Consider the following 25264-nt stretch of genomic DNA (forward strand, 5'->3'; position numbering starts at 1 on the left):
AAACTAGCATATTATATAGTCTGAGCATAACATCTTTTGATTTATATACAAGGCTTTACAATATAAACTAACGTTTTAACTTCTTCTGTACATGGTCTAGACAATGACACTGTTACATCAATATAAATCCCTAGATACTTTTCAGAACTTGCTTCCTGTGAGAAAGTAGCTTATTACCCATGTTTTATTTATAATTAAAACTTACTTTAAAAAGTTTTCCTTGTGTGTAACACTTTACTTTTTTTTTGCATTGTAAGGTGTTCTTCCAGTTTTGAATATTGTCAAGTTATTTGTTTTGTACAGTATCTGTTTCAATCGAAATCTTGCTAACTATATTAGAATTAGTATAATTAGCATACATTTGAAAAGACAATAGTTCACTGACTGACCTTTGAAAGGCCCCTGTGATGATGTCATCCCCATGTGGAGTATTCTCCTCTTATTTGTACTATTGGGCTCAATCTAATGAATCAAGATGAGATCCAGACTTGTAAGTTATCGCTGATATGATTGGCTTCTTATTTCAAACCTTCAGAGTTGTATCAAAAGCTTTTGAAAATCATTTGTCTATACGAAGTGAGAAAATTCAGTATTTTTTTTGAATTGGTTCATCAAATTTCTTTTGTGAATCATTGTTATTGATGTTTTCTGAAACTTCACTATGGCAGACCTATGGCCATGTACACTCAATGCCCAATAAAAAGTATTTATTAAAAATTTCTCACTTGTGGATTCACTTTGTAATGCATTTAAAAAGTTTCTGCTGCCTGTAAATGAGTGAAAACTGATGTTTTCCATTTTTTAGGGAGAACCTCAGTCTATGGCAACAATTTATCAGCTTGTCACACAAACTTGTGAACAACTTGTCCATAGTAAGTATTTTTTACAGATTTTATTTGAATATGACTTTAAAAGTTCCTTTTCCATTTTTGTTATAGGATAATTTTGTCTTCCTTAAGAATATGCTTATTTTTCAATGAAGGTTATTTTTAAATAGCATCATGTAGTTTGACAACATCAGAGTGTTTTAAACATTTACAAACCTCTTTAAATTAACTCTTTCAGGGCTGATGTTGACTTTTGTCAAAAGGAGGAGTTGACAATGGTAATCAAATGTAAACTGTGACAAAACCAACTGTTATGTTTTAGTTGGACTCGCTGCCAGAAGGAAAGTTAGTTTCATTGGTTTGACCGAGATTTCCTATGCTCATGTGAGTAGTAAGGCGCAAAACACCGGCAAAATGGCACTGACATAATGGCAAGAGATCAAAGTGAATGCGTAAATTAAAATACTCTGTGGACGAAGTTTCGCCTGTTCTCTCTGAACTGGACTATGACTTATCAGACTCCAATTTTGATACAAGTGATCGAAAACGAATGTGAGGTTCCAGCTTCAGCTGACTGGTCCCCAGCTAATTGTGGTGCTGAACAGGTTCATGTAGCTAATATGCCTACGACAATGTTCACCAGGAGGACTGCCACTTAAAAATGATAAGAGGTATAGGCCAGATTGCAATGCACAGCGACCAGTGAAGACAGCCTGGCAGCAAGCCTGCCACACATTCTTGGCAAACTGGCAGCCACAGCATGCAGCAACAGACGTTTTATGTTGATTTGTATGTGTAACCATTGCTTTTCAGAAAATATTCAGCCTTCAAAGAGTTAAAATACAAAATTATCTTCAATTTTTTCCAGCTTTAACCTCTTAATAGTAATAACTAAATAGTGTAATAACTGGAGACCAGAGGCGTGGAAAGGTTTGGGGCAGCCACCCGTTTAATGCGGTTTCCCGGCTGCAATTGAATTTGAGGCATTTTCAATACAGTTGTTTACACAACAGAGTCCAAGACAGAACTGCCTGCCTAAGCAAAGGCAGTGAGCTTTATAGCTCAGAGGGCGGAAATGATGTCGCCCTCTGGGCCGAACTGGAAGTGACATCACCCTTGGGGCCGGAACCGAAGTGACCTCATTCTTGGGGCCGGAACCGGAGGTGGTGTGTCCTTCCTGGAAATGGCGGCTCCTGGTGGGATTTCCGGTAAGACCTGCAGAGAACTCAGAAAGAGCGCCAGCGCACCCGCCCCTGGGCAGATGTATAAACAGTATTGTCTAAGCCCTTCAGCTGCTTCCCATGCACACGCAGTGTGACAAGACTCCCCTCAGCCCAGACCCGTGGGGTCGGGCGACCTGCACCGAGAGGTCGTGGGCCCGGGAGAGGGCATCGGCGTTGGCATGAAGGGACCCCTGTCGATGAACGAGCGTATATTTGTACTGCTGCAGGTCAAGAAACCACCTCGTGACCCGCGGATTCGACTCCCTGTGAAGGGCCATCCACTTTAAAGGCGCATGATCCGTCACCAGAGTGAACACGCCACCCAAGAGGTAGTCCCGCAGCTGCGTCACCGCCCATTTGATCGCCAGAGCCTCCTTCTCCACCGCCGCGTACCTGGTCTCCCGGTCCAACAGTTTCCGCTCAGGTACATAACGGGTGTTCAACACCGCCGACGCTTTGGCTCAACACGGCTCCCAAGCCTGTGTCCAAGCGTCCGCCTGGAGGACAAAAGGGAGAGAGAAGTTAGGGGAGATTAAGATAGGTGCTGAAGTCAGAGCCCTTTTAAGTCACTGAATGCAGCCCCGCTTATCAGACCATACCACCGTATTAGGAGCTCTTTTCTTTGTCAAGTCGGTCAAGGGCGCCGCTCTCGGAGAAACGAGGCACAAACCGGCGGTAGTACCCGGCCAAACCGAGAAAGGATTGGACTTGCCGCTTGGTTTTGGACGGGCCAGGCCATTATGGCTTGCAACTTGGAACACTGTGGCCTCACAGTACCCCGCCCACTAGGTAGCCCAAATATTTGGCTTCTCTCAACCCAAGTAACATTTCTTGGGGTTGATGCGAGCCCGCCTCTCCCAATGTCCGTAATACTGCTGTGACCTGCTGTATGTGCTCCTTCCAGGTGCTGGAATAGATGACAACGCCATCCAGATAGGCAGCACAGAACGAGTTATGGGGCCGGAGCACTTTGTCCACCAGACGCTGAAAAGTCGCAGGCCCCGTAACCCAATGGAAGGACACGATACTGCCAGTGTCCGCTAGGAGTGCTAAACGCGTTTTTCCTTCGGACTCGCTAAAGGAACCTGCCAGTACCCCTTTGTCATGTCAAGTGTAGTCAAGAATTTGGCTGGTCCCAGTCTCTCGAGGAGGTCGGCCACGCGGGGCATGGGATAAGCATCAAATCGGGAAACTTGGTTGAGCCGACGGAAGTCATTGCAAAACCTCCAACTGCCGTCAGGCTTAGCAATCAAGACGATGGGGCTGGACCAGGGACTACTACTTTCCTCGATCACTCCTAGTGCCAGCATTCGCTTGATTTCCAGTTCCACTTCTACTTTCTTTGCCTCCGGGAGTCTGTAGGGTCGCCACGGACGATCACCCCGGTCAGTCACTATGTCGCGCAATCAGAGAGGTCCGACCTGGCTGTTCACTTACCACCTCTGGGACCGAGCGGATAGCTGCTTCGAGCTCCTGTCTCTGTCTGGGAGATAGCTGTTCACGAAATTAAGGGCACTTACTTCCGCAAGAGAGAGCAGGGCTGTCCGGAGGAGGGATCGATCCCTCTCCTTCCACGGTTTCAGCAGGTTTACATGATATATTCGCCAGCTGGTCGGCGATTGGGCTGTTTCACCAAATAGTCGACCAATCCCTTCCCTCCTTAATTTCGGAGGGGCCTAGCCAATGTGCGAGCAGTTTAGAGTGTGAAGTAGGAACCAATACCATGACGCGATCCCCCGGTTGGAACTCCCGGAGAGTCGTACACGGTCATACAGGCGGCCTGTGCTGATTGTGCCTCCTCGATATGACTTTTAGTATAGGTCTTATTACATCAAATCTATCGCGCAATTGGGCATATACTCCAAAATGTTAGTGGAGGGCTGTGCCTCCCCTTCCCAGCCCTCTTTAAAATATCTAATAAGCCCCGGGCTGTCTTCCGTATAGTAATTCAAAGGGAGAGAACCCGTAGAGGCTTGAGGACTTCCGTAGGCAAAGAGGACAAGGGGAGGAGTTGGTCCCAATTCCTCCCATCCTTGCTGACTACCTTACGTAGCATTTGCTTGAGAGTTTGATTGAATCTCTCCACTAGCCCATCGGTTTGAGGATGATACACCGAGGTTTTTAAATGCTTTATTTTCAGTAACTTGGCAGTCTCCTTGAACGCTTTCCGAGGTGAAAGGCGCCTTGGTCCGTCAGGACTTCTAGGAATGCCCACCCGTGAAAAGACTCCTACTAGTTCCCGTGCAATATTTTTAGTGGTAGCCGAGCAATGGAACGGCTTCAGGGAATCGGGTTGCATAATCCACGAGGACGAGTATATATTTATATCCTCGGCTGAGGGCTCCAGGGTCCTACTATATCCACCCCAATCCTGTCAAAGGAACGCCAATAAGGGGAAGGGGAATCAGAGGAGCACGGTCCTTCCTAGGAATTTGCCGCAGTTGACACTCCGGCAGGAAATGCAAAAGCGCGAACCTCCTCATTAATCCCCGCCAAAAACGGAGCTTAATGCGCTCTAATGTTTTATCGGAGCCGAGATGGCCTCCAAGAAGGTGAGAGTGGGCTAACTCGCAAACCTGCCGCCGTAGGTCCGCTGGACTAGCAACAACTTCCGGACCTTCCCTCATGTTCAGCAACCCGATACAATAATTCATTATCCATGACAAAGTGAGGTCCCTGTGGCATGGGCAAATGCGTTTGGCGTTAACGAGAACCACTGCATTCTTTATGTGCTTCAGAGAGTCGCCATTCCACTGTTCTCTTGAAAGAAGCCGGAGTCGCTCTAAACTGAAAGTGCAACTCAGAGAGCGGGTCCGTCTGACCTCAAGGGGCGGAGAATCCTCCTCGCTGCCGGGCGCTAGTGGATGACGTAGTAGCCCGCGACGGTCCGGGAGTATCTTCGTCACTCTCTTGGCCTACCGCCCCACTCCCTGTCGGCTGATTACACGGTGTGGAAGCAGCTTGAGATGAGTCTTTATCATCTATAACGAGGCCAAAAGCTTTTCGGGGAATGCTTTCTAAACTACCGCGTTACTGTCAGACCAGTCCGCCCGAGGATTACGGAAACGGAGGATCCGGTGTACCGCCACGTAAGCCGCGAAGGGTTCCTCCGAGACATACGTAACACCGGGCGGTATTGTACGAGCGGATATCTCCGTATACATTTTAGACTGGTCTTTTCTTAATCCATTGTTGCGGTAGAACAAAACGGCGAGCAACGACAGACACGCTACTGCCGGAATCAAACAGCGCTGTTACCATATGTCCATTAATAATAAGCTCTCCCGTATGTTTATCCGCCAGGGATTGCTAAGGGCACACAAACAACCCCGCCATTGTCCCCTACGGTCCGCCTTGTTCCCGACAGGTCGCAAGCCAGACGGCCCGGCGACTTCGAACAGGCTCTGGATTGCGTGGAAGGGACTGCTTTGTAGGACATAACTCCCGGTAGTCCACAGAGCGGCTGGTCTGCCCTCCCGGTTTCACAGCCGGCCTCTGGGTTGCAAGAGCTGTAGCAGCTCGTCCAGGAATGGAATTCTCCCCAGGCCGGCTGGGCAAATTCCTGGGGTATTCGCTGTAGCAGCAAAAAACAGGCCACTTGCTGCACTATTTGCAAGGGGGTCAAATCAAATGGCCGTAGCCACTCACCCACCTGTTGCCAGAGAGCCATAGCCTGCTCTGACAGCCCTTTGTTGGGTTAAACTCCCAGTCTATTATATTCTTTACCTGCCGGCCTGGGGACAGCCCATCGCTAACAGGGACCTTGGTCCCGATGGGCTGCTCGGCTTTCCTACCCAGAAGAGCATACTGAGCCACTCGTGTGTTTTCCCCAGAAGCCAGCCCACGCCTGTGGGTCCCCTCTACCTTCTCCACGAGATGGGTTGGTAGCCCCGGGTTATGCTCGTGGAGCAGAGCCTGCACCGCGTCCTTCCTGACCCTCCGGCGCACTCCCTGCCCCAAACTCGGCCCCGTACTCACCCACCTGGTTCCTTGAAGGTCCGTGTCCCGGTTCTTCGGGACACCATCCTGCCGACTACGCCACTGTAATAACTGGAGACCAGAGGCGTGGAAAGGTTTGGGGCAGCCACCCGTTTAATGCGGTTTCCCGGCTGCAATTGAATTTGAGGCATTTTCAATACAGTTGTTTACACAACAGAGTCCAAGACAGAACTGCCTGCCTAAGCAAAGGCAGCGAGCTTTATAGCTCAGAGGGCGGAAATGATGTCGTCCTCTGGGCCGGAACTGGAAGTGACATCACCCTTGGGGCCGGAACCGAAGTGACCTCATTCTTGGGGCCGGAACCGAGGTGGTGTGTCCTTCCTGGAAATGGCGGCTCCTGGTGGGATTTCCGGTAAGACCTGCAGAGAACTCAGAAAGAGCGCCAGCGCCCCCCCTGGGCAGATGTATAAACAGTATTGTCTAAGCCCTTCAGCTGCTTCCCATGCACACGTGTGTGACAATAGTAATGCGTTGAGTAAAGCTAGCAGTAGTTGAGAATAAAGCAAACTTCCAGTGACTATGGATTCCATAGAAAATAAACCTCTAGGGCCCATTAGGAGCTGTTAATTTGGTGTTTTTTTGACCTATACCAACAGGCCACTTAGTCGTACTTTGGTATTTCTACATTGTATTACCATCAATGCAGACAGGTGTCCATGAGTAACATCTGACAATGGGTGTGTTATTGGTGACTTTAAGGACCCTAGCTAGTATCTATAAGATGAATTTGCAATGATAAAACCAAGGATCTTCGTCTGATTTCGGCTTCTATGTTAGCACAGTACTGTAGCGTGTGTCCTACAGGTGTTTTATTCATCCCTGGCATTTTAAGGAGACTTGTTTCTTATGATAACAATTTACATTCTTAAGTATGTTTTGGAAGGTTCAATGTGGAATCGTGTACAGCCATTAATGACTTTATGTGCTAAAATAAGAATTTTAAACATTGATGGAATCAACTATAGAGATTTAAGAGCAGGAGTTATACAGAGTTAACTACAGTTTTGTACATTTACAAATAAAATTGACTCCAAACTGTAACAGTAAAGGACAGATCTATAAAAACACTTACTTTACATTAAAGTACTTTCTTGTTTGAAAATTGCGTCTTCATTCAGGACAATGTAATTAAAAGAGAAAGAGAGAACCTATTTTGAATGTTATTGTGTAGGTCATTTATAAATTTATGAGGGATATATAAAATAGTTTTGTAGTTAAAAATACATTTCTACCAATTAGATCCCAGCCTTTAAAAAACATACACTGGTTTCCATGAATCAAACTTTATTATGTTATTGCTTTACCCAACAGGGTATGAGCACATTTCAAAGTAATTTAAGGATTTTTATGGATTTTGGTTTAGTTTCAATTTGGTGTATTTATTGGCCCTTAGTAAAAAATCTGTTGCACCATTACAGCAATCAAATATCAACAAAATAAGTGTATGAGAAATCTTATTAAATGATGTACTCAGCATAGTTTAAACATTGAATTCAAAGAAATGTGACCATTAGTCTTTTAGAAAAACAAAACAATGATTACATTGCTGTCCGAAGTTGTTTTCAACTTTTCAAAGCTGTAAATAGAAGGGCTCATCGGTACATAGGCAGGCGGCTAGCGTTATGGAGCTGATCAGGCACAAGTGACTGTAGGAGCAGACAAGACAGTGTGATAAGAATGAGTCGGAGACATCATAAAGATTTGGGGCAGCCACCCATATAATTGAATCGGCTGCAAAAGTAGTTGTAGTTGTAAACACGATGTGTTTAGTTCAGAGTCCAGAACAGAACTGCCTGTAATGAGGCAAGATGGCAGTTTTAAAGGGCTGGAAGGGAAGTGACGTCATCTATGCCGGAACTGGGAGTTGTGTCCTTGTGCCCGGAAGTGACATCATCCTTGGGGCCGGCAACAGGCAGGACTTCCCGGGAAAGGTCTGCAAGGGACTGAGAGAAAAAGTCAGTACACTCCGCCACCCCCTGGCCTGGCGTAGAATTACTAGTGTTTAGGCCCTTCAGCTGGTTCCCATGTGCACGTGTGTGACAACAGCAACAAATTAACTAGCAGCAGATATTCAGTAAGCAAGTTTTTCTAGATTGGACACTTCTTAGTGGTCAGAAAAGTAGAGCAGGTAAGATAGCCAGCGTAAGGGTTCATTAATACAAAGGAATACAAAAGGTGTGAGTGGAAAGGTGTTATGTAAGGAATAAGAGAAGCACAAATGTGGAGAGCAGACAAAGAAAAGTAAAGCTAACTTCATAGAAGGACAGACAGCAGGCATTCGAGGGAGAGAATACTACTGGGGGGTCAGAAGCAGTTCTTCAATCAAATTTGTTTGGCTTCATTTTTTCAATTTTTGCCATTTAAGTTAAACCATTTAATTTTAATTTAAAACACCTTTAAAAACAAGCAGTTTTAGTAATCCAAGGTTAAATTTTAATAATGAGGCCAGACCTTTTAGAGGATGTCTTGGAGGAGTCAGTCTTCTATAAGGGCTACATCTGCAGAAAATGCCAGCTGATCCAGCATATCAAGGTCAGGGTCACTGAACTGGAGGAGTAGTTGGCTAGTTGCGTTGTAGTGGAGAATAGGCGGACCTGGCCCAGGTGTCCCTTATAGAGATAGTGTGTACCCCTATAGGGGCACAGGAAGATATTCTAGACCAGACAGGTAGAGATAGGTGGGTCATGATCACAAGGCGCCAGGTAAAGGGTGGCATCAACCCCAGAACTGGAAGTGTCAAACTGTTTTCAGGTAATTGGAGAGATGGATGGTATCTCTGAAGATTCTGAGGTAGAAAGCAGGCATGAGAACCCCCAAATGGCCACCTCGTTCCAGGAAAGAGAGAGGCAGTGCTAGTTGAGGAATCAAACATTCAGGTGGATTGAAGCGCAGGTTTCCTCCAGAGAGAGAGAGTCTCGCATGGTGTGTTGCCTTCTGGGTGCACAGGTGAGAGACCTCACTGGAAGGATTGATAGGCTCTTGGACAGAGAGCTGGTGGAACCAATGGTCATTGTCCATGTTGGAATAAATGACATACATAAGTGTAGTCTGTCAGTTCTGCTATTCTGGGTTATATCTGAATGGGGTGGGCATCAATGTATTGGGAATGTGTATGAGTAGATTAGTTGAGGATTGTTTAAACCGGGGTATATGGAGGGGCAGTGAGTTTAGCACTGACCAGGTATAAAACTGTACATGAAGGAACACACTATACTGTAAAAATAAAAGGCATAGTAATGTAAATTCTAATCTGATGTTTAAATGCAAAAGTAAAATGAGTAACACATCAAAAATACCTTGCCTAAATGCTAGAAGTATCGAAAATAAAACAAGTCAGTTGGAGCATAGCCCTGTGTTATGGATTTAGTTTTGACATAAAAACATAAAATGTTTCACAAATGAGAGGAAACAGTTGAGCCTATCATGTTCATAGCTAAATTGTCACAATATCACATCCAGATCTTATTAAGCTGTAAAGGTTTGTGGTTCGTTCCAAAACCCATGGTTTTCAAGCTCAAATCCTAAAGGCACTTCATTGCCACTTGTGACACTGAGTATGTGATTCACTAAAAAAAAGAAAGATTGATTAGTTTTATAAATGCCTTTTACAATTTTTAATATGAATATCTTAGCTGGAATCTATAAGATGAAAGTGTAAAATAAATGACTTTCAGCTGATTTGGGATTTAAAGTTAAGGCTTAAAGAGTTTAGAAATGTTATAAAACCATCTATGACTTTCTATGTGAAAAAATGAACATTTAAACATTGATAGGATTAAATATATAGACTTAGGCTGATATAGTTGTATACACTGAAATGTAAAATTGGCTTCTGCACGTAAAATGTATGAAGACACTGACTCATTTCCAGATGTTTCTCCTTATGTATCTCTTTAAAGTTTCTTAAATTATTTTTCTGTTTTTTACTGCAAAGGTACTGGATAAATTCTTTGCCATTTGCTTTAGCTTGAGTAGTCATTCTTCTTTCTAGGATTTACACTCACCTAAAGGATTATTAGGAACACCATACTAATACGGTGTTTGACCGCCTTTCGCCTTCAGAACTGCCTTAATTCTAAGTGGCATTGATTCAACAAGGTGCTGAAAGCATTCTTTAGAAATGTTGGCCCATATTGATAGGATAGCATCTTGCAGTTGATGGAGATTTGTGGGATGCACATCCAGGGCACGAAGCTCCCGTTCCACCACATCCCAAAGATGCTCTGTTAGGTTGAGATCAGGTGACTGTGGGGGCTATTTTTGTACAGTGAACTCATTGTCATGTTCAAGAAACCAATTTGAAATGACTCGAGCTTTGTGACATGGTGCATTATCCTGCTGGAAGTAGCCATCAGAGGATGGGTACATGGTGGTCATGAAGGGATGGACATGGTCAGAAACAATGCTCAGGTAGCCCGTGGCATTTAAACGATGCCCAATTGGCAGTAAGGGGCCTAAAGTGTGCCAAGAAAACATCCCCCACACCATTACACCACCACCACCAGCCCGCACAGTGGTAACAAGGCATGATGGATCCATGTTCTCATTCTGTTTACGCCAAATTCTGACTCTACCATTTGAATCTCTCAACAGAAATCGAGACTCATCAGACCAGGCAACATTTTTCCAGTCTTCAACTGTCCAGTTTTGGCGAGCTCGTGCAAATTGTAGCCTCTTTTTCCTATTTGTAGTGGAGATGAGTGGTACCCGGTGGGGTCTTCTGTTGTTGTAGCCCATCCGCCTCAAGGTTGTGCGTGTTGTGGCTTCACAAATGCTTTGCTGCATACCTCGGTTGTAACAAGTGGTTATTTCAGTCAAAGTTGCTCTTCTATCAGCTTGAATCAGTCGGCCCATTCTCCTCTGACCTCTAGCATCAACAAGGCATTTTCGCCCACAGGACTGCCGCATACTGGATCTTTTTCCCTTTTCACACCATTCTTTGTAAACCCTAGAAATGGTTGTGCGTGAAAATCCCAGTAACTGAGCAGATTGTGAAATACTCAGACCGGCCCGTCTGGCACCAACAACCATGCCACGCTCAAAATTGCTTAAATCACCTTTCTTTCCCATTCTGACATTGTTTGGAGTTCAGGAGATTGTCTTGACCAGGACCACACCCCTAAATGTATTGAAGCAACTGCCATGTGATTGGTTGATTAGATAATTGCATTAATGAGAAATTGAACAGGTGTTCCTAATAATCCTTTAGGTGAGTGTATATGGGTGTTTGAAATGAATGAAATTTCACACTGGTAAAATCCAGTTGTATATTATATGATAGAAAGACTGACATTACCCACTTTGCTTTGATTTTGCACATTGGTGTTTTGCTTAAAAGTCATCTGCCAGGCTCTCTTTCACTGGCACTTAACTTCAAATAAAGTATAAATTCTTCTGTCAGAGCTACTCTTTGGAATGCAGCTTCTGGAGCTCATTTGATAAGACTGATCAATCACAAGCAACAGACGTCTAGAAATGTCTCCATGATTCACCCTTTAAACACTTGGTCAGTGAACAAAGAACCACTGGCTACCTTCACTCTTAAAAATAATGATTCTTAAATTCGACTTTAGTGGGTTATGTGGTTTCTCATAGAACAATTACTTAAAAAAGAACCATTTAATTATGGGAAGGGTTTTTACATACTATATTGGATCTTTAGGCTCTGAAAAGGTTCCTAAGGTGTGATTAAAACAGAAATCTTTAATATATAGTAGACTATCTAACAGGATCGAGAAAGCCTGAACTTTTCATTTGTTATTGTAAGCAACGGCAGGCCTTTTTAAAATCAGAAATTCACTGGTATTTCAAAATATGTTATAATCTGTTTATTGCTATTTTGGAACCTGTACAGATCTATAGATCTTATCTGACAGTTGTAATTTAATGTTTTAGCAAGTTGATTTTTCAAGTTTGAACTTCTCCTGTGCGAAGGGGAACTGAGTTTGCATTCTTTTTAAGGCAGGCAATGTGGCATTATGGTTAGAGCTTTGAACCTACACAGCATCTGATGATGTGTGACCATGAACAAGTCATTTCATCTGTCTGTGCTGCAATTAGAAAATCAACAAAATCAAGAAATGAACCAATTGTAATCTTCAATGTTGTAAATAATCTTGAATAAAGGTGTCAGCCAAATAATAACTAATAATAATGAAAATAAGTAACATTTTTTTTCTGGAACCATCGCTCTGACAAATCACTTTTGCACCTATATTTTTAAGAGCACTGGTGAACAAAATATTACACTAATTTTTAACCTTAACATTCGGCTTTTGTGCGCTCAAGAAACCAATGAAAAAATGTCCACTCAGGGATGGATCAATGATCAGGATGCTTTAGTTGTGCACCATGGTGCCATGCTTACAATGGGCCTTTGGATATGTGAGGCAAACAAAAAAGCAGGAAAAGTCCAGGTTTTCACCAACAGGCACTCACAGGTTTTAAAACAAAATGATCAGAGCAGGTGTCAAATTGTTCAGTTCTATAAGATTGTACATTTGATATGTTACTGTGCCAAAAAAGAGAAAATGGATACTCATTCAAAGCAAGACCCCAGAGTTGCAGTGAAGGTGAAAATCCGAACTGGAACAGAAGTAAAACAAACTGTAAACTCATAAATTGTGCAGATCATTTACAGGCATGAAATGCAATTATTTTATTGTCCATACCTCCAGCATTTTTAACTGTATAATCATTATATAGAACCAAATATAATTTTTACATGGAGTATTCCTTTAACAAAATTTGTTTTAAAAAGTCATTGATAACATCGCACTCTAAACTTACCTTTTTAATATTATTAAAAAATGTAAATTGAAGCTATTTTCAATATTATTGGAACAGATCAGATCAGCTTTATTAATCCCATGCAGAAATTCAGATGCATGCAGCAGCAGACATATAAAAAAAGGACACCGACTCGCAGAACAAGTAATACAGCCAATCAATTGATCAATAAATAAATTCATTATTAATAAATTAACTTATAATGTGCAGATATTACAAAATGAACTTAGAGTCCAGGGAGAGTGAGCACACAAAAGGTGGAGAAGGCAGACAGCTGGGTGGAAGCATTGAATTGCTTGATAGCAGTGGGCAGAAAAGATCCCCAGGGGCACACTTCATGGTGGAGTGAGCCTGTAGCTAAAAGTACACTAAGGGATCCTGGAGGGGATTTTTCATTACAGTATCCAGTTTTTTCACCATTCACTTTTCCACAACAGCTTCAAGTGTGTCCAGGGTTCACCCTTTGATGGAGCTTTTCTAATAAGTTTGTTCAGCCATTGTGCTGCAGTGTAGAACAACACACTGTCTACTATGAACTAATGGAACATTTCTAGTCATGATGGGTCCTATAACACACACCTCATATAAAGCTTTGGTCTCCAGTGTTTTCTATCCTAATCCAAACATCCTCCTTAGGCCGTGGCTCACAATCTAATATACTACTGAATACTTGCATTCAAAGCCTGTTTTACATAAAAATTGTGATAATTGTGAATTTCAGATACATAGCTGACTGGCCTTGTTGATTTGCATAGTGCAAAATTATTACATAGTTTAAGGATACTGAAAGACAATCTGGTAACTTAGACTTCCTGAGTTTGCCTCAAAGTTGGCAGAAAATCAAGGGTGTATACTGAGAAAGGCAATGGACACTAAAGCCAAGTACTGTAAATGACACCTGAACAGCTGCATAATGGCAATTACTGATAAGAAAGGATGAGCCGCTATAGGACATTACTTTGTAAAATGTGGACTTTATGAATGTTAATTGTAAGTTGTAAATAAGTTACAAATTAACTTACTTTGTAACTGTATTATTTTATTGTTCATATCACCAGTGTTTATTTTATATTATATTCTTCTATGCTGAATTTTCAGCATATCACCTGTAATATACTGTATGCTGAAGATTCAGCAGAGACGAAAGGGAAAATAGATCAGAAGAAAATATGTAGTCATTAATGAAATGAAAATCGTATCTATGAATTTAGAAAAACTGTTTTCTAACCCCAAAAACTAAACCAGAGATCAAAGTCAAAAAATAACATGGCCAAAAGTATTTTACCAGAGAGCTGAATAGAAAAGTAAATTTGAGAAGAATCTTAAGATATCTGCAATCTCAGACAGTGATGGGATGGAAATGTGACCTTTTATCTGGTTGATTAAGTGGTGTCACGTACAAGCACTGCTAGATCGCAACCAATGCATCAAAATAACTACCCCAACCCCAATATCACTACTAGGCCACTGTTTTTCTGGGGTCTGGTTTTGAGATGAAACTTTGGGGATCCCCATCCCTACCTATCATCTCAAAGTAAGCAGAGTCACCAACCTGCTCCACAAGGTTCTGAAAACAGTAGAACACCTCATACTGTGGGGTTGATGATCCTGGATTGTGTGTACCTCTTTTCTTGTTCATGAAGTGCATCCATCCGAAACCCACCTATTTCTGCTTCTCTGATCTGAAGTCTCCCCCCTCATCACTTTGGGGGTGTATACAGGTACTATCTGCCTAAAGGACACCTGGGCAAGATGTGACAATTCTTTACTACAACACAGGCTAAGCAACCCTGAACTTGTAGTGCTGGATCAGCTGGCATTTCCCACAAATATAGGGGTCCTGGGAGCAGATGTGTTTAAACTCAGCTTCCAAGAACTCCAACATCACTGAAGACTTGCATTGTATTGGCTTCATGGTTAAAATATGTTTGGATGACAGTTAAGCCCTTTTAAAATGAAATATAAATTAATTATGAGCTTAACTACAGTACCTGTATAGTACTTTATGGACTTCTCTAAGTCCCTGTATTTACTGTTTCAGATGCTTTCTTACCTCTGCTACTGACACACTTTAAGCTCACTGCTGAATTTGATTTTATCTCTTACTAGACATTCCCTTAATACTGTCTGTTTCCCTAAGAACAACACCCTTAATGGCTCTTTTTTTTACAACCCAACACAACTATCCATGTTATAATTTCTTAAATGTCCTCCTTTATGAATGTGCTCTTTACGCTCACCTTCCTCCAAGAACCAATGTTAGCCAGCTTGTGTATGATCTGCTTTCGTTAAGTAGTATTCCTTTACTCTTCATTCACAATGTTCAATTATTCCTGTACAGCTGAAAAATGAAAGATCAAAACAAAACCCTACTAAAGGAAAAAAAACTGTAAAAAGTACAGTGCGGCCCCTTAGTGAAAACCAAAAATAAAGTTTTAGGAGAATCCGCTGTATTTCCTGCAATGCACCTTTCAACACTAAATACAACCCAGCGTCATGGATGACTTCAACATACAGTGCACGCTGTATGCACCAGCAAAGCTGCACAATATACAGAAGCAGAAGTTTCCTCTTTTTATGACAGTCTTGGGTTAGGTTGATAACCCAAAACAACCGGGGCACAACAACTGGGTATTTCTTGCCAAGCACATGCTCTGAGGCATCTGGAGGTCTCAACCCTCTCTGTAGTGTTCCAAGCTTAGTTAACGGCACGGAGGCAAAGTGAACTGCGACATATGTACAGTTAGTAACCATGCTATAAAAGCGAAACATCATGTTAATGATTTAAGTAACATCTGTTCATCCTCTGCCTGAAAACAGTCACAAGTGGTTTACATTGTTTGATTGCAGCAAATCTCACGTGCAACGGAAAATTTAGTACCTGCCATTTTTTTTAGTTTTTGGAGTGACTAGGTCTTTCCTGATATTGTAAGGTAATGGTGATGGCCACTCCACTGACGAATGAGGAAAGACCATCTACCAATGAAGACGTCAGATTACGATCTCATAATTTAAATGCTGCGACTGCGTAATTTAAGTGGCAGGTGTTGTTGATTTGTGAAAAAGCAATATTGTGTACATGAAGCTCATGAAAATTGGAATCTAGAGATCATTAATTATAGGGGCAACATCATTTTCTCAATTTGTCTAAAACTTGAAAGATTTGACATACTAGGTTTTTCCATAGCTGGTGAGAAATATTTTTATTTTATGTGTGTTCTGTTTTTAAAAGCATTTGCTATTTATCTACATATACAATATTTTCTATTTTGGTTTGTTCTCAGAAGTTTTGGTGATATCAGGAGTCTAGCTAATCTACATAATTTAGTGCAGTGTTTTTATTTAAAAGCTTGTATGTTCTCTTTTACTCAAAAAATACATTTAAACTAGTAAGTGACCATGGCACTGGTTCTTTAGAGACAGCAGTTATGGCTTCTCTTAATTTACACAAATTTCCTCAAACCTGTGCCCACTTTTTTCAAGCTTGCTCAATTTTTAGATCATCAGTAAAGCATGCCCATTTTTATTTTGTCTTCTCAATTCTGTCTTCTTGTTACATTGTTTTTATAATAAAACATTCTGTTATTGTTGTTCTTATTGAGATACTGTAGCTTGTCCTTTTAATGTTTTATGCAGGTTATTAGAAAAAAAGTCTAGAAATATATCATATTACATCCCTCTATTTTGAAACATCAAAGACCACAGGTACCACAATAGAACAAAGCAATGTATTGTGTCAATGTGCAAGGCAGTGAAAAAAACATACTGAGGTAGCGGGTGACGTCATCTATTCCGCAGTTGCTAAATTACAAACGCAGCACCCTGAGGCGCTTGTGCTAATCGCTGGAGACTTTAACCATGTAACGCTGGACAAAACATTACCTGCCTTCTCCGAGTATGTGGATTGTAACACCCGGGGAAATATGACTATTGACCTACTGTATTAAAACGTCAAAGAAGCATACAGTGCCACCCCGCTGCCTGAGCTTGGGAAAGCAGATCATAACCTGGTTCGGCTTCAGCCTCACTACAAACCAAGAGTGAGGAAACTACCTACAACCACACGCTCATTCAGGAAGTGGTCCCCTGAGGCAGAGCAGGCTCTGAGAGACTGCTTTGGAACTACAGACTGGGATATACTGCAGGGATCACATAGTGAGAACATTGATGGGGTTGTTGACTGCACTACTGATTACATTAACTTCTGTATGGACATTGTAGTTCCACTAAGAACAGGATGCTGCTATGCTAACAACAAGCCATGGATTACAAGTGACATCAAGGGCCTTTTGAACCAGAAGAAAAGGGCTTTTAAATGCGGTGATCAGCATGAGCTCAAGCGCGTGCAGAAGGAACTCCGAGTCCAATTCAGGGCGGCGAAGGAGCAGAAGTTGCAGAATAACAGCATGAAGGAAGTGTGGGATGGGATGAAGATCATCACTGGCTGCAGCTCGAAGCGGGGTGTCACCATCAAGAGAGACGTGGAGAGAGCAAACCAGATGAACAACTTCTTTTAACAGGTTTGACCACCCTAACCCACGCTCACCTCGGAGTACTGCATCCTCCAACCATCCTTCTGCTGATACCAGCATAGGAGAGATATTCCCACCCACAATTACAGCAGCGCAGGTGAGCAGAGAGCTGAGGAGACTTCGTGCCAGCAAAGCAGCAGGTCCAGATGGAGTATCGCAATGACTGCTGAAGGCCTGTGCGCTGGAGCTGGGGAGTCCTCTACAGCGCATCTTCAACCTGAGCATGGAACAGTGGAGAGTCCCGAGGCTTTGGAAAACATCTTGCATCACCCCAGTCCCAAAGGTATCACGTCCTAGTGAGCTGAATGACTTCCGGCCTGTCGCTCTGATGTCACATGTGATGAAGACCATGGAGCGGCTGCTGCTTCACCACCTGAGGCCACAGGTCTGCCGCGCCCTCGACCCTCTTCAGTTTGCATACCAGGAGAAGGTGGGAGCGGAGGATGCCATCATCTATATGCTACACCGATCCCTGTCCCACTTGGACAGAGGCAGTGGTGCAGTAAGAGTTATGTTTTTGGACTTCTCTAGCACCTTCAACACCATCCAACCTCTGCTCCTTAGGGATAAGCAGACAGAGATGGGAGTAGATTCATACCTGGTGGCATGGACTATCTTACAGACAGACCACAGTGTGTGCGTCTCAGAAACTGCAGGTCTGACATTGTGGTCAGCAACACAGGAGTGCCACAGGGGACTGTACTTTCTCCGGTCCTGTTCAGCCTATATACATCAGACTTCCAATACAACTCGGAGTCCTGCCACATGCAAAAGTTCACTGATGACACTGATATCGTGGGCTGCATCAGGAGTGGGCAGGAGGAGGAGTATAGGAAGCTAATCAAGGACTTTGTTAAATTGTGCGACTCAAACCACTTACACCTGAACACCCTCAAGACCAAGGAACTGGTGGTGGATTTTAGGAGGCCCGGGCCCCTCATGGACCCTGTGATCATCAGAGGAGACTGTGTGTAGAGGGTACAGACCTATAAATACCTGGGAGTGCAGCTGGATGATAAATTGGACTGGACTGCCAATACTGATGCTCTGTGTAAGAAAGGTCAGAGCCGACTATACTTCCTTAGAAGGCTGGCATCCTTCAACATCTGCAATAAGATGCTGCAGATGTTCTACGAGACGGTTGTGGCGAGTGCCCTCTTCTACGTGGTGGTGTGCTGGGGACGCAGCATAAAGAAGGACGCCTCACGCCTGGACAAACTGGTGAGGAAGGCAGGCTCTATTGTAGGAATGAAGCTGGACAGTTTAACATCCGTGGCAGAGCAACGGGCACTGAAAAGGCTCCTGTCAATCATGGAGAATCCACTGCATCCACTGAACAGTGTCATCTCCAGGCAGAGGAGCAGCTTCAGCGACAGACTGTTTTCACTGTCCTGCTCCACTGACAGACTGAGGAGATCGTTCCTCCCCCACACTATGCAACTCTTCAGTTCCACCCGGGGGAGTAAACGTTAACATTATTCAGAGTTATTGTCTGTTTTTACCTGTGTCGTGGCGAAAAATTCGTCACCAGAAGGCTTTTTACCCAAAAATGAAGGCTATTAGGACTCGAGATAGACAGACAGAATTTTAAAGCTTTATTGCAATAAAACAACACAAATAACAACACGGACTCAATCCAATATGGCCAAATTGAGCTGAGCCCCGAACGGTTCAGCAATCGAAGTTTACAGTGCATCCAGAAAGTATTCACAGCGCATCCCTTTTTCCACATTTTGTTATGTTACAGCCGTATTCCAAAATGGATTACATTCATTTTTTTCCTCAGAATTCTACACACAACACCCCATAATGACAACGTGAAAAAACTTTACTTGAGATTTTTGCAAATTTATTAAAAATAAAAAAATTGAGAAAGCACATGTACATAAGTATTCACAGCCTTTGCCATGAAGCTCAAAATTAAGCTCAGGTGCATCCTGTTTCCCCTGATCATCCTTGAGATGTTTCTGCAGCTTAATTGGAGTCCACATGGGGTAAATTCAGTTGATTGGACATGATTTGGAAAGGCACACACCTGTCTATATAAGGTCCCACTGTTGACAGTTCATGTCAGAGCACAAACCAAGCATGAAGTCAAAGGAATTGTCTGTAGACCTCCGAGACAGGATTGTCTCGAGGCACAAATGTGGGCAAGGTTACAGAAAAATTTCTGCTGCTTTGAAGGTCCCAATGAGCACAGTGGCCTCCATCATCCGTAAGTGAAAGAAGTTCAAAACCATCAGGACTCCCTTCCCAGAGCTGGCCAGCCATCTAAACTGAGCGATTGGGGTAGAAGGGCCTTAGTCAGGGAGGTGACCAAGAACCCAATGGTCACTCTGTCAGAGCTCCAGAGGTCCTCTGTGGAGAGAGGAGAACCTTCCAGGAGGACAACCATCTCTGCAGCAATCCACCAATCAGGCCTGTATGGTAGAGTAGCCAGATGGAAGCCACTCCTTAGTAAAAGGCACATGGCAGCCCGCCTGGAGTTGGCCAAAAGGCACCTGAAGGACTCTCAGACCATGAGAAACAAAATTCTCTGGTCTGATGAGACAAAGATTGAACTCTTTGGTGTGAATGCCAGGCGTCACGTTTGGAGGAAACCAGGCACCGCCATCACCCGGCCAATACCATCCCTACAGTGAAGCATGGTGGTGGCAGCATCATGCTGTGGGGATGTTTTTCAGTGGCAGGAACTGGGAGACTAGTCAGGATAAAGGGAAAGATGACTGCAGCAATGTACAGAGACATCCTGGATGAAAACCTGCTCCAGAGTGCTCTTGACCTCAGACTGGGGCGATGGTTCATCTTTCAGCAGGACAACGACCCTAAGCACACAGCCAAGATATCAAAGGAGTGGCTTCAGGACAACTCTGTGAATGTCCTTGAGTGGCCCAGCCAGAGCCCAGACTTGAATCCGATTGAACATCTCTAGGGAGATCTTAAAATGGCTGTGCACTGACGCTTCCCATCCAACCTGATGGAGCTTGAGAGGTGCTGCAACGAGGAATGGGCGAAACTGGCCAAGGATAGGTGTGTCAAGCTTGTGGCATCATATTCAAAAAGACTTGACGCTGTAATTGCTGCCAGAGCTGCATCGACAAAGTATTGAGCAAAGGCTGTGAATACTCATGTATTATGTACTAAATTTGCAAAAACCTCAAGTAAACTTTTTTCACGTTGTGGTTATGGGGTGTTGTGTGTAGAATTCTGAGGGAAAAAAATAATTTAGTCCATTTTGGAATAAGGCTGTAACATAACAAAATGTGGAAAAAGTGATGCGCTCTGAATACTTTCCGGATGCACTGTTTATACCAATTTCTTATCACTTTGACCTTGTTCAATTAGCTCATTTGCTGTTTTCCTCTGACTCCCTTCTACTCCTGTCCTGCCAATTTCTCGTCTCCCTGCAGCTGGGCCCCTGTTATTTCACTGTCTATTGTCCATTTCTAGTTTCTGTTTTTGCTTATTTCTTTCACTGGCCAAGGCCGGTACAGACATTCATCTTCCTTATATGGGCTCTCCTCTCATCATTTCCTCTTTCTCGGACTTTTAAGCTGGTTTGTCTGATGCCCAAAGCTAAGCTTTTAACTAAAAAGAAATATGGTATGTGCTTTTATTTAATCATTGCTTGGCATGCTTGATTTGTCTTAAATTTTATGCTAAAGTTAATTTCTAATATATTCTTCTATATTTATTGCTAATGCCTGAATATACTAGTGTTTCTTTCATGCATTACATCAGTGTGACCTTGCTTACAGCAAAGCATTACATCAGTGTGACCTTGCTTACAGCAAAAAGCCTTTTGTTGCCTTTCTGCTGATTCATCAATCCAGCTGGTCTCTTACGTGCCTACCAGAGCCATCTTCTCTCTGTGGTATCGTTCCTTTAGCTTCCCAGCCTTGGACACAGGTGTTCTCAATCTTCTTATCCTGTTCTAAGCTGGTTTCAAAACGTCATTTTTGTTCTTTTTCTGTTCTAAAAATAATGCAAAATGACTGATTTTTTGGTTAACTATTTACTTGACCTATATTATTTGCTTAATATTTTATTTTATGCTTAATCTATTGTTTTAGAAGCTTTTAATTAATTAAATAATTTTTATGGCTCTTTATGTTGATTTGCTATTTTTATGCTAATATAATTTTTTTTCCTTCTACACCTGCATTTTTATTACTCTTTAATTTACTATTGTTTTTTGTATCAGTATGCTGCTGCTGGATTATGTGAATTTCCCCTTGGGGATTATTAAAGTATCTATCTATCTATCTATCTGTCTATCTATCTGTCTATCTATCTTTCTGTCTGTCTGTCTGTCTGATATCAGGCACTATGGAAAATGATCAAAATAGCAATCTGGCACAACAAGCTCAACAGTGTCAAATTTGCCCTTTAAGCTCCATTGTGCTCAGGTGTATTTCTAAGAAGGAAGCGTATCCTGCCTTGATCTGATCTTTCTATGCTGAGTTTTCTTTTTTACAATGCAACATTCTTCGTTATGGAGAATTTGGGCCTTTCATTCATGTTGTTAGCGACCCATTGCAAGATTTGGCATGTAGTTTGTTTTGGAGTCTTTAATTAGATTTTGTAACTTTGCTTCATAAACTCCATCTTTCATTTTAAGATCGGAACCAGTTGATAATCAGAGTTACCATCTGTAGCTGATGTCTTTACAAATGCATTGTGGAAACAATTGCATAACCTTTCCAAACATTTTAAGAAATAGATGTTTCCATTATCATTCTGCTTGTTAAAACCTTTTTATCCACACAATCAGCTGGAATTTATGTGATGCTTACTTTGAGGGTTTTTTTTTTTGTCAAAACTTAATGTATTATCTTGCTAAAGAGATGGAGGTGTAGCTGTGTACCTGCTAAATGTGCTTTCACTAGTGCATTAGTTAGGTGCTCTTGACACTTCACAAACACAGTGCATTTCATTTATAAAGTCTCTTCTCTCTCCCTTCTCTCATTTAAGCTCATGTTTTAAGGTTTGATTCCCTTCTGCACGAATTGAGTAAAAACCCTGCCCCTCTTCAAGAGATAGTGGGAGCACCAGGTGAGCCAGGCATTCCAGGATTGTTGGGATCTCCAGGGCAAAAAGGTCCTCCAGGCCCACCAGGCCCACCAGGAGATCCAGGCAAGGTTGGATATCCAGGAGAGCAAGGTATGTTTAAGCAGGGACATCTGCTATTTTGTGTAGTTAGGCTTGTTACTCTAGTTTCATATTTATTTTCACTTTTCGTGGGGGTTAAGGAGTAGAGTGGAGTTTACTATAAAACAATGCTTTGACATGCCACAGACAAAGAAATATAAAAAGGATGTATAGATAAACACATTAATTATCGATTTCTTAAGGCAGTTGTTAGTTCTGCACAATCAAACACTATTCAACAAGAGACATAGTTTTGCTAAGAAAGTGTTATTTGCAACATGTATTCGCTATTAGCAATTAGCTAAACTGTAGAAGAGAAGGACATGGTACCAATCCTTTAGAATATAGAAAATATATATCTGTTTGAGACTAGTATGTACCTGCAGTTTCCAACCTATACCTAGACACAGCAAAGTGAAAATTGTAAAAATACCTTTTTATTATTGAGCAGAGTGAAACATTAATCTTTTAAAATACTTTATCAAAGGTGAGATGTAGAAATCTCAAGTAACAATTTCTTACAAGTCTAGGATATGCAATACGTGTGCTAATGGAAATGGCTTACATTCAAAACAGAACATACACATGTTTTAACACATGTGAAAAGGAACTTGTGTACACCATGCTGTAACATAAAATTTGACTTTATCTAGATATTAATCATAAAGCCATACTTTTATGAGGTTGATTATTTTTACTGACAGATTTGTGGTTTGGAATATACACTATAAGGTGATTTTTGTAGTTGAAGTTTTTTTGCTTTATTTTTGTGCTATGTATGTATCTCTCTCTCTATGTATACAGCATAGGCATGGAAATGCAATTATAGTACACCATCTGTTGGAATGGTTTAAACAATGCATCTAATTAGCAAAAACCAAAATAAAAACTGTAAAACTACATTAAACACTAGAAACATAGCTAGAAGAGTGAATTCATTCATATTTTGGTTTTGCAGTGGTTCAGATGTTTTGTTTTTTTCATGAAAGTACAATTTATAGATATAGTAATACTCAAAACTGTTTTTTTTTGTGTTTTTTTTTTTCATTTAACAGGAAGATCTGGGCCTTTGGGGGAAAAGGGGAGCCCAGGGTCAAATGTGCAAGGTCCAGGGGGGTCAGTGGGTCCACCAGGTAAGTACAAGAAGTGAGCTATTATTCAACAACAGCAGTATTTCTGTATATAGTTTAGTTTGATGCAGTACATGAAAGTAGCTCAGAGTGCTTTACAATAACAATACCTAAACAGAGTTATGAAAGGAAATAAAAACTAAAGAATAGTTATTTATAACAGCAGAGAATCATAACATACAGCTAGATTAGATTAGATTAGATATATTTATATTAATCTTATGGGGAAATTCAGCAACAGAAATATATAAAAAAACAAGAATATGGACTCACAGGACAGAGAATACATCCAACCAATCAATAAATAAATAAACTTAATGAGTACATTGGGTGGAAGCATTGAATTAAGGCACTTCTTAACACACCATGGTGGAATGAGCCTGTGGCTAAAATTGCTCCAAGAGAGCATCTCCTGGAGGGGATTCAGGGGATTTTTCACAATGGCATCCAATTTTGTCATCATCCTCTATTCCTCAATGGCTTCCAATGTGTCCAGTGTTTGCCTTGAGATGGAGCAGACTTTCTTGATAAGATTATTCAGGTTTCTTTTGTGTTCAGGTTGCCTCCTCAGGAGACTGCAGCATAGAGCACCACACTAGCTACTATGGATTGGTTGAATATTTCCAGCAGCTTGCTGCACACCATCAAAAGACCCGAGTCTCCTTAGCAAGTACAGTCTGCTCTGGCCCTTCTTGTCTTGTACTATGTTGCCAGACCAGTCCAATGTTTTGTTTATGTGTACCCCCAAGTACTTGTAGGTCTGTACCACATCCATGTCCTCTCCCTGAATAGTGACTGGTCTCACAGGCCACCATCAGTTCTTTTGTCTTGCTGATGTTGAATTGCAGGTTGTTGTCCCTGCACCACAAAACTAAATCCACCACAACTTTCCTGTATTCTGACTCATCTCCATTATTAATGCAGCCTATGATGGACGAGTCTTCTGAAAAATAATAAAAAACATGGTTGGATAGCCAAGGACAGGAAAATAAACATCCTAGCTGGCGGGACGTTGAAGAAAATAATCCTGTTGTGGTTCCAAGGACAAAAGATCACCCAGTCCCCTCTGGGCATTTCACAGACCATAAATGTGTCACCGTTAACAGGATACTCTTGTAGAGCGCTTTTCATCTTTCAGGCATATCAGGTGCTGCAGCATAGCTAGGCTATGTCCACACTACTACGTTTTCATGTATAAACAACATTTTTAAACAAAAACTCTGTCTTCACTAACATTTGATTACGTCTTGCCTGAAAAAGGGGCCTGACTTACCTCAAAAGCTTGCGTATTGTAATCTTTTTAGTTAGCCAATAAAAGGTGTCATTTTGCTTGACTTCTCTTTACATCCATAATAGCTAACACAGTACAACACCCTAGTACTACTCACATAGTTTACGAAAGTATCTTCACCCACACTAAAACTACTTAAAAAAGCACTTGACGTAGCTGTTCACCTGCACTGAGTAAAGTGTGAATCGGCAGAAACAAAAAGGCAGAAGTGTAATTTTTGAAGAAATGTAGCAATCGAAATTAGTAGAAAACACCGTTTACAGCAGATGCATACAGGTAAGCAACACAATAAGCACCATGGAAAGCAACTCCTCTGTTTCGG

General features: G+C 42.1%; 1 protein-coding gene across 1 annotated transcript in view; it reads left to right on the top strand.

Moving 5' to 3' along the window:
* Positions 1–25264, top strand: part of LOC120514307 (collagen alpha-1(XIV) chain) — a 228986-nt gene that overhangs the window by 196287 nt on the left and 7435 nt on the right. The window contains exons 25-27 of the mRNA XM_039734634.1: positions 806–872; positions 22345–22533; positions 23577–23654. Of these exons, the coding sequence (XP_039590568.1) occupies positions 806–872; positions 22345–22533; positions 23577–23654 (334 nt within the window). The remainder of the gene's footprint in view (positions 1–805; positions 873–22344; positions 22534–23576; positions 23655–25264) is intronic.

Source organism: Polypterus senegalus, chromosome 14 (genome assembly GCF_016835505.1).
Source record: "Polypterus senegalus isolate Bchr_013 chromosome 14, ASM1683550v1, whole genome shotgun sequence".
Lineage (NCBI taxonomy): Eukaryota > Metazoa > Chordata > Cladistia > Polypteriformes > Polypteridae > Polypterus > Polypterus senegalus.